The following is a 9,998-nucleotide window of genomic DNA, read 5'->3' on the forward strand; positions in this document are numbered from 1 at the left end:
TAAAAACCATTTAAGGGTAGTACCACCATCAAAAGTATTTAAAAAAGAGAGACGTAAGAGCTTCTATTTAAGCATCCTTTAATAAGATCAAGAAGTGTGAAATTGCTAGGTCACTAGTAAAAAAATATATATAGAGAAAGCATTCATTTTATGGTATAAACTATATACCGTAGACTAAAAAAGGTTTACATGGATCACAAAAGAATCAGGGAAGAAGAAACTCAGGACTATATCAAAAGAAAAGATAATAGAAATTTTGGAAATTAACTGACCTGCATTCTTGTCCATAGCAGCGGGACCAAAACTTTTGCATTATTATCTACATAGATGTTTGACCACAGAGGTCTTGTAGGAAAATCGAGCAACGGAGTTTCTGTCTCTGTAGTCATGTTTTCGTTTCCAACCCTTAAACTAACTAATTCTGCATTGAAATATGTTCCAGCAGCTCCAGCATTTTTGGGGCACCCAATACTTGCGCCACCTGCAGTGAATAGAACCAGATAATTTTGTATGGATTAACTGCTGATGTTCAACACAGCCTAATATAAAAAACTATATCCACAGGAAACAAGAGAGGACATCAAGTTTACCCATAATGAGGAAAGGGGAAATATATTCCAGATGGTTATAAAAACTACTTGAAAGCAATGATAAAAACAGAAAACTTGCATAAGCGCTGAAAGGTAGCAAACGAAATACAAACCATGCACAAGAACTTTGATATCTTCTTGTATGCTGTAACAGTCAAGGGAGATCCTTCCTCCACCACCTCCACCCCATCCCCTCCCACCCGATGCAGATAATTTACCGTAACCCTTCCTGCAAATTCAAATGATACATGAGAAAGATTGAACTGAAACAAAATTAACGAGTGACCATCCAAAGCCCTTGATATACCATATTCCTATGACAAAATCTGATGGTACGATCAATTTCAAAGTATATCCAGAAATTTTGTTACTGCCACGTTGCAGCACTAAACAGATATCAAATTTAAAGTATACCCAAAATTTGCAAGTGATTGAGATAGGACTCAAATGGGAAGCATGAACTTACAGCTTTACTGAATGAATAAAGATACTTCCTCCAGATCCTCCACCCCCTTCCTGTCCACCATCACCACCATCTGCTGAAACAGATCCATTCATATGTATTGTGTCATTCAATAGGAGTTTGACACGACCTCCACCTTTGCCTCCGAATTCCGTAGTGGACTTAACACCTCCCTCGCTCCCATAGCTCCACGGTTCATGCAAAGACGACCAAGCATAAACGTCACCACCCCAATAGGTTGTTTTATTGCTCTTGAGACACGAAGCACCTCTCCCACCATGGCCTCCACCCGCACCATCAGTACCATATGGTGTTCCACTAGTCTGAGAAGGTGGTGGTCCAGCCAATGCTGTCGTGTAGATAGAAGAATTGGTATCCATTGTTAAATTGACAGCAGAGAAAACCACAGAACCGGCAACGATTCTTGCTGATTGACCCACATGAATATTTCCAGAAACATTGAAGGTGATCATACATCCATAAATGGGGCAATCAACTAAGACATGGGCAAGTATGTTCAGATTGCCCGTTCCATATACATAAAGATCAGAATCGAAACGCAAATTCGAGTTCACTGTACAAGTGGTATTCAACGAGCCAACACCATCCAGGTCCTGACAAGTCACGTTACTGGGAGCACTAGAATTCCCAGAATCTACATCTGAAAACAATCTCAAAGGGCTCTCAAATTCAGTGTCCACCACATACTGTGATAAGCTGAAACATGGCGTGGACACCAAAAAGAAAAACAAGAACACGAATCCAAGCATCACCAACGAAATCCAAAATCAGTCGCACACTGTCCCAGAGAAACAAAACAACACTGACGACATCTAAGAAGTCGCAATTCTCAGTCTCGCTTGAGTTCAATTCCGTAGCGATTCCACAAAAAAAAAGGAAACTAATCTTTGAATTCACCAACTACTTCCACAAAATCTGAACAGATTCTTCTTCTGCAACAGTAAAGCAAACAATCGAATAAGAAATTTTTCAAAAAAGAAAAAAAAAAAAAAGAAGAAAAAACCTAAAAAGGCGGAAAAAACAATGAGTACGCAACAACGCGACGCGAAGAGAGTTCAGAGATACGTCATCCATCAACATACAGAGAAACGAAGAAGGCAAAGAGAAGAGAGTGGGAGAAATGCTAAACCTGATTGAGAAATCGAGCGAGAAAACGAAGGAAAAAAATCAGTATGAAGCTTTAGGGATCTTAAGGAGAAGTGAGAGTCAGAGATGGTCTTTTTCTGTTTTACTTCGCTTTCCCTTTTTTTTTTTTTTTTTTTTTTCTTTTCCTTCAGCGTATGAAAAAGAGAGAGAGAGAAGAGAGAGGACTGTTATGGAGTTGAAGCTACGCTTTAAATCTAATGTACAGCTGTCCTCTGCATCCAAAAAAATAAATAATTTTTTTACTTTCTTTTTTCATTCAAAATTTCAAATCTTGTTTATGTAAATTATTAATTTCACATTAAGTAAATTTGATTAATGTGTGTAATCTATATAGAATCACATAATTCAGTAGAAAAAATATATTGTTTTGCTTTGATAGGATTGAAATTAGTATAAATTTAATGACTTGAGTTAATCAAAATGCCCTTTGTTTTTTTTTATTCCCACAAATCACGAGACTACCCCTTCTGAGTCTGCAGGTGTGTGTGATGCAACCGTTACAAAATTTCTTTTGTCCGTACTATAATATCTTGAGACTTAAAATACTTGAGGCGGGTCAAAGATAATAATATCGTAGGAAAACCAAAATTAAAGAATTGAGTCCAAAAAATATCTAATTTAGTTGTTGACAAAAAAATATATGTATATCTCTAATTTAGTTGTTGACAGAAAAAAAAAATCCAATTTGGTTTAAAATATTAGAGACGACGGTTTACTCCATCGATTCATATCAATCCTTATATATACTCGAATAAATTGTTAGATAAGATTAAGAACAAAATATTGAGCTACTGTATATGATTAAATTCCAAATTATTTTCCTTTTTTGGCATGTTTCAGTAGTTTAAAAAGAGGAAATATGAGGCGTGACAAAAGCCAATATTTAGGGGAAAATTTAAGAGATTGATTTAAAAGGGCCAACTATATCCCTGAATCGAGTAAGCACGTCTAAAGTTCACGGCATCTATCTACACATTTCGGGATATTTTTTATTTTTTTTCACTTCAAAGAAAAACTATATTCCAGTCCGTGAGAGAGAGAGTCTCTTCCATTTTTGTGTCTCTCTGTATGTTTTGTATTTGAATTAAAAGCCAAAGCTAAAAGCCTCGAGGGTTTCTTGTCTGTTTGAGGTTAAACCAGAAATACAAAAGAGCGTTTCGTGTCGTTCGGGAAAACGTTTACACTTGTGGACCCAACAATGAGTCTAATTCATCACCGTCGCATGTTCGTCATGACATGTGTTCAAGATCACGAAGAACCCCATCTAACACACGAATAGTCCGTCCAAACAAAATCTAACGTTTTCGTGACTATTAGCCCAATCCATTTTCATCAAACCAAAAAGGAAAAAAAACCATGTCGGCTATTTTCTTTATCCAAACAACCTTGACCAAAGCCAAAAAAAAACAAATCATACCAGACCAACCTCGGATATATTAACTTTAAACTTGAGGATATATTCGAGGATATAAATTCGAATCTTAATCTAAACCTAGACCGTATTAAAGTTTTCATCAGTGTTAACGAGAAACTTTGAAATCCAAAATGGGACAACTTCATAAAGCCATGGACGGATCCCGAACAAAAACTTGCACATATACCGAATCAATAATTTCAGACAAACCGACAATAAAATATTCAAAAACCATATGTAAAGCAAAAAGCTTGTAATCATATCAATATCACCAAACACCACCACCAGGTTTAACTATGGGTAGGCTTCAGATATCTGACTACAATAATAGAGCATCTGAGCGTATTTTAATAATACACGGTAAAAACAAAAACCAAAAACATACAAGCCCAAAGGATTTACGGACCAAATACTTTTTCCCCCAGGCTTACTACTTAGGTACCTGTTTCTCTGCATAACCATTTACCTGTTGCTGTGTTTAGGCGAGCCAAAAAGGCACATAATACCTTGCAAGCAACCGGAAGTCACCAGATGTTTGTTTTGGACCCGTGACAGCATGGAACCAAGCCGGTGTATTTGCAAAAGAGTTTATAAACCCGTTGCATCGAAGTTTTGTCTTTCTCACCCTCAGCCATTGTAAGGATGTTTTGGGTTTTGTGACGTCTGGTTAGGTTGAGATTGCTGTGGGCCTGAAAGGTTTAGTGGCTGTGTGTTGTAGTGTGAGAAAGGCTGCGAGTAAAGCGAATTTGGGAGACCCTGAGCCGGAGTTTTAGACAAGAGTCGTTAGCATCTTTTAACCAGAAATGTGTAAATATAGATAAAGAAAGCGAAGACAAGTAAATCCTCAAATGTTTGCTAATTGTATACGTAGACGCAAACAAAGAATCAAGTTTTAGGATTGTTCACATCAGAAGGACAAACCTGAGACTGGAGATTAGGATTGTTCACACCAAAAGGATTTTGTTGTCCATCATCCTGGGATGTGTCGATAAAGCCAGCTTGGGTGAAAAGACCTTGACCTCCATGTGCCATGTACTCCTGCATATGCAAAAAACACGGCTCAGATAAGGGTGTAAGAATATTAAAAAAAACTGTCTTAGAAAGAAAGGTAACGTGAAACAAACCTGAGACATGAAATCATTATTTCCGCTGAAACGAGAATAGCCACCTTGAGAATTCTGGTTCATGAAGTTTCCAGGAAACGCCCCATGTGCTCCTTGTGTGGCGTAATCAACAGCATATCCACCTTGTGAGGCCTACCAAAAACAATTATGGTCCAGAAGTTTAGAAATACAGCCATCGCGAAAAAAGGTAGTGATCCTAGGAACGACACTAAAAAAGAGAAAATATGCTTATCCCATTATCATATCCAAAGTATGAAATTTCAAATGGCTACGAAGAGACACTGCACCTGTGTAGAAAAGTCAGCCATGTCGTAAGGACCATGAGATCCCTGGCTCTTAACATCATCACTCAAGAAATCCTGATGGTATTGGTAATAAGGAGATTAGATTACAGAAAAATAGGTATAATACACTGCGACTGAATCACAAAATAACATTATATAAGAAGACAACCTGTGATATGCCACCCATAGAAAATCCATCCCTGAATGCTTGGCTACCCTGGAGAGGTAACTAGCACGTCATGATCCAGAATAAAACAAAAAAACCGAGGTCTAATGCATCAAAAATTAGATGAAAGTAATAAACTTTGAAAGAGATCCAGGCAGTATTTACATATCCAGGTTGGGATAGCGGACCAACAGGTGAAGGCTGGCTATTTGGACTATCAAGCGGGAAGTTTAGATTAGGGCCAATAGTTCCAACATTATGTTGGGTAGCTTGTTGGTGCGGAAGATGGCCTCCAACTGAAGTCCCACGACCAGCTCCAAAACCATGATTTCCAGGTTGAGGAGCATGAGGAACAACACCCACAGGTCCACGAGTTGGAATAGCGTATGGCTGAGAAGGAGGACCACCGGGAAAGGGTGAAAGTGGAACCCTAGGCATCGGGTAGCCAGCTGGGTGTAGTCCAGGTCTAGCACCATTAGGTGGGCCAGAAGGAAGATAGGAACCACCAGCTGATAGATAGAAGATTTCAATATGAATGCCTAAAGCACATTTAAACAACACAAGACACAAAAGGAATACTGAACATTTACCCCTTCCTCGACTGCCTCTTCTGTCAGCATTAGGATTACCCGAACCAAAATTATCATTTCCCATCATGCCAGCGCCACCACCATAAATTAGCCTCCGATCATTGTAAATCTAACAAGGACGAAAGAGGATTAAAGTTCATATTGCATGTCACTGTAATCTAGATTGACCGACATAGAGGTTCATTTGGTACCTTTCTTGGTTTCTGAAACTGTACCATGCTCTGCTTTAAATTATTAAGAGGTCCTTCGACCAAACACTCGTGTTCCTGCCAATTAAAGGAAAACAAAGTACTCAATATAGTATCATACAGTCATATTTCTCTAATCAATTCTGGACTCGAAAGGAAACATCCCAAAAGTTCACAAGAACAGATTGTAACAGTTGAGTGGCAACAAATGGTGAAGACAACTATCCATTCCACAGAGTAAAATAACTCATTCCCCCTACATACCTTGTAATGTGTCAACAATCCATTCCACAGAGGCTGTTTACTAAGAACCTTCGGGTTTCCGAGAATAACTATTCCATAACGAGCACGCGTAAGTGCAACGTTGAGCCTCCGTGGATCATTAAGGAATCCAATGCCCTGAAAACCATATAACCAGTAGTTACATGTCATTTCCAACAATGTTTTTTATAAGTAATGTACCACATGAAACAGGAAAATCATTAAACAAAGTACGAACTGTAGAGTATTATAAAAGGAAAAGTACAATACACACCTGATGCTCGTTACTTCTCACACAGGACAATATGATGTAATCTTTTTCCCTTCCTTGAAAAGAATCAACACTGGCAACCTGTAGATTCGAGAGACGGTTAAATAAATGATAGGATCAAATAAACCTTGTTAACAGACCTTGATAATACTACCTCAATTTCCTTGTAAAGTTGCTGTCGGAGAGAACCATTTCTTGCCATGTAATTAACAATGTATGCCCTTTGTCCCTCATATGGAGTTATCACACCAATCTGATAAACATGAGCATAATTTGATAACGTCAACAGATACCGAAAGAAATTATACTAGAAATTAGTTAAGGATCTCAGTACACTCACCTGACTGGGGACAACTCCACTCTTTAAGAAAGCAGTCACAAGTTTCTCCACATTAGCAGCCTCAGTTCTATTAAGATACGATGTTCCACTAGCACTGATCTCCTCTTGTCCCAGCTACAAATTAAAAGACGAGAAGTGAAGACTAATATTAGGCTTGTTTAAAATGAGTTCCTGAAGTTGGGTGCCAGGCCAATGGATCTGATTTACCATAAATCGTTCAAAACTATTCCACTGTGATTTGATACCTGAACATAGAAAAACATGGGCCGGTTAGGCATAGGCCATGGGAAATCAATCCCTGTTGTTTGCCTCTCAATAATTGTGACTCCATTCTGTAGAGTTCCTTCATAGAAGCTGTTAGATGGGAACTCGGACAAAGCTGGATGCATACGATATTGAACCTGAAATGAAGAATATGATATGAAAATATTAAGTGAGGAGTCGTACACACAGTGAAAGGGAAATATAAGATAGTATCTTCCTTATTCACTGTGAAGCATCACAAGAACGAGAAAATAATTATCAGAAAATTGTAAATAGTTTTTTTTATAAATAAAATGAGAATATTATCAAATAAAATTCCATTTTAAGTGGTGAAATCTGCTACGTTAGAGCTGAGTGTTTGATATAGTACCTGCAATCTGATTGGTTTGATACCAAGAAGCACAAGTCGTTCAAAGAGAGACTGTGCCAAGCCAGCACGAGCTGCTTTCTTGCACATAATGACGGGGCCAAGCTGACAATGATCACCAACAAGAACAACCTAGACCAGAAACTTCTGTTAGCAACCAATAGCAGATAATGATAACAAGTCAGTTCACTGGAACCCTAATACCTGTTTTACTCCAAGGACCAAAGGAATAAGGCACTCAGGTTCTGTTGCTTGAGTAGACTCATCAATAAGTACCTATCAGAAAGGAACGGCGTATCAGTTTCCATACAATTAAAGATGCTCAATAGTAAGTAAATATTGCTAACCTGTTTAAATCTAACGTTTGACAACCGAAGATCCGCAGCACCAACACACGTGCAGCATATGACATCAGCACTCTGGGTTATCTCACGTTCTGTTGCTCTTTTCAAGTTTTTGTATTTCTTTTCATCACTGCTCGACAGCTCACCTAGTGATAATAAAATACAAAAAGCAAATAGTATAAAAGCTATGATCACTTCAATTGTCACAGGGTGCAAGCACAACAAGAAATTTCATCAGATCAATTACAAGAAACTGGCAATAGAAATGTAAATGAAAATTCGAAGATGTCAACAAGTTGAAAATGCGGGACCTTGTTCATCTTTCAACTGCTGTAGCTTATGCAGCTCGCTCTTCTCAGATGTGTCCAAATGTCGTACCTAAAAGCAACCACTTATATGAATTATCTTCAAAGAAAAGAAGATAAGAGGGACAGAATGAATCAGAGCGTTACAGCGTGTCCCCAAGTTTACTAACCTGGTAGTGAAGGGTTAAATGCTCTACAGGAGAACTTACAGCTTCCCTTGATTTTGCACAAAGGCGAACAACCTGACATCAGAGTAGTAGAAAGATTCAAAAGAAGCAGTATACTCTTAAATAAAATTTGATGGCGGGAACCTTCAAAAGAATAAATAAATAGGAGTATCAACCGTCTTCCGAGAACCTTTTATAGAAAAACTGGACCGCGGAGGTTCAAGAGTTTACCTTTAAACCAGTAGCACTAATTTTTCCAGCTAGTTGGTCTACAGCAACATTACTTGGGGCACAAACGAGAACCTGTCACGCAGTAATAATAAATATCTGGTAGTCAACTTACAAAAAGCATCTGAAGGAGGGCGATAAAAATCAGCTTTACCTGTCCCTGGCCCTGTTTTGCCATGTGATACACAATTGCTGCAGAAGTCACAGTTTTACCCGTGCCAGGTGGACCTTGGATCAAGCTGATGGGCTTCTGAAGGACACTTTTTGCCGCATTAACCTGCTCAATGATACGATAGAACCTGTTATAAATCCGTTTTATAGATAACAGATATTAATTACTCATTTTGTTACCAAAGCAAATGGGATCCAAAACGATTCTGAAAGTTTCAAGACGACAATTACGAGAAACATTCTTTGTGAACTTGAAAGCAATTGATTACCTGAGATGCATTCAGTTCTGGAAGACCAGGTACCCCAAAACGTCTAGGTAGTGTGTTACGAACCATCTGCGCCTCAACTTCATGTCCGAGCAACTGATGGTAAATATAACTTCAAAGAATACAAACAGAGTGATTTAGTGGTTAAATTAGCATGAAGTGACAAAGGGACACGCACCAAGAAGGAGAAAGGCTTTCCGTTGACTAACTTACCCACTCACACTTGTTTCATCTACCGCAAAGTTCTTCATTGCTCCCTGCATTCGATCAAAGCTTGTACTTTTCCAAACAAAATCAACACTGAATCCATGGTTCACGTCAATAGGAACTCCCTGCAGACGAGTATGTAAGCTTGAACATATCTCTACATGTTGATGTCAAGAGCAAAGCTAACTAACAATGGAATTAAACTAACCTGATTAGCTCGGAGTTCAAGAGCAACCTCCTCTTGTGCCGTTAGCTTGATCTGGAGGATTTTTAAAATCGTTAAGGACCTAAACACTATATCAATTACAGGGTCCACCCTACTAACAGAACAAATATTATGTAAACCTAACAAAACCGAGAAAGAAGTATACCACATGTCCAACTGATTGCCAGGCTGAATGAGCAGCATCTCCTGAGTAGCGCAGACGTAGTTCATCACCCGGAACCAATCGTAATTCATTTTCCTCCTGCATCAAAAGTTCAAATCGGGAAATGTTCTAATAAATCTCAATAGCGACCACTAGATTTTAACCACCTTCGGGAAGACGAAGTATGCAACACGCTTCTTGTTAAGACCAATATCCCACCGAACTGTGAGGTTTTCCTTGCTTTGAGACTCTTTCATCATCTACAGCAGAATCAAGATGATAAGCCCCAACATAACAAGTAGAAATGGGACATGAAAAATAATCCCCAAAAAAACTATGAATTACTAAATACACACCTTGTCATAGTCTGCTTCAAGCTTGATTAGAGGTGCAAACACATTTTGATACTGCAAACCACCAGAAAGGATAAGTGTAAAGAATAATACTAAGACT

The 9,998-nt window shown here is 38.4% G+C and overlaps 2 protein-coding genes across 2 annotated transcripts in view; both read right to left on the bottom strand.

Moving 5' to 3' along the window:
- Positions 1-2,350, bottom strand: part of LOC104763029 — a 13,417-nt gene extending 11,067 nt beyond the window's left edge. Inside the window, exons 1-4 of the mRNA XM_019239942.1 lie at positions 2,204-2,350; positions 1,057-2,006; positions 704-819; positions 273-481 (exon numbers count right to left, since the gene is read on the bottom strand). Coding sequence (XP_019095487.1) covers positions 273-481; positions 704-819; positions 1,057-1,823 — 1,092 coding nt within the window. The 5' untranslated portion in view covers positions 1,824-2,006; positions 2,204-2,350. The remainder of the gene's footprint in view (positions 1-272; positions 482-703; positions 820-1,056; positions 2,007-2,203) is intronic.
- The window catches only part of LOC104760197 (regulator of nonsense transcripts 1 homolog), an 8,332-nt gene continuing 2,143 nt past the window's right edge, over positions 3,810-9,998 (bottom strand). The window contains exons 4-29 of the mRNA XM_010483084.2: positions 9,902-9,952; positions 9,713-9,805; positions 9,549-9,644; positions 9,386-9,436; positions 9,184-9,302; positions 8,974-9,082; positions 8,688-8,810; positions 8,537-8,608; positions 8,309-8,380; positions 8,145-8,211; positions 7,837-7,979; positions 7,694-7,765; positions 7,493-7,621; positions 7,104-7,259; positions 6,859-6,972; positions 6,673-6,771; positions 6,522-6,599; positions 6,251-6,385; positions 5,990-6,064; positions 5,799-5,907; positions 5,374-5,717; positions 5,212-5,259; positions 5,046-5,117; positions 4,759-4,890; positions 4,556-4,672; positions 3,810-4,390 (exon numbers count right to left, since the gene is read on the bottom strand). Of these exons, the coding sequence (XP_010481386.1) occupies positions 4,262-4,390; positions 4,556-4,672; positions 4,759-4,890; positions 5,046-5,117; positions 5,212-5,259; positions 5,374-5,717; positions 5,799-5,907; positions 5,990-6,064; positions 6,251-6,385; positions 6,522-6,599; positions 6,673-6,771; positions 6,859-6,972; positions 7,104-7,259; positions 7,493-7,621; positions 7,694-7,765; positions 7,837-7,979; positions 8,145-8,211; positions 8,309-8,380; positions 8,537-8,608; positions 8,688-8,810; positions 8,974-9,082; positions 9,184-9,302; positions 9,386-9,436; positions 9,549-9,644; positions 9,713-9,805; positions 9,902-9,952 (2,805 nt within the window). The 3' untranslated portion in view covers positions 3,810-4,261. The remainder of the gene's footprint in view (positions 4,391-4,555; positions 4,673-4,758; positions 4,891-5,045; positions 5,118-5,211; positions 5,260-5,373; positions 5,718-5,798; positions 5,908-5,989; positions 6,065-6,250; positions 6,386-6,521; positions 6,600-6,672; positions 6,772-6,858; positions 6,973-7,103; positions 7,260-7,492; positions 7,622-7,693; positions 7,766-7,836; positions 7,980-8,144; positions 8,212-8,308; positions 8,381-8,536; positions 8,609-8,687; positions 8,811-8,973; positions 9,083-9,183; positions 9,303-9,385; positions 9,437-9,548; positions 9,645-9,712; positions 9,806-9,901; positions 9,953-9,998) is intronic.

The sequence above is a fragment of the Camelina sativa genome, chromosome 18 (assembly GCF_000633955.1).
Source record: "Camelina sativa cultivar DH55 chromosome 18, Cs, whole genome shotgun sequence".
In the NCBI taxonomy this organism is placed as follows: domain Eukaryota; kingdom Viridiplantae; phylum Streptophyta; class Magnoliopsida; order Brassicales; family Brassicaceae; genus Camelina; species Camelina sativa.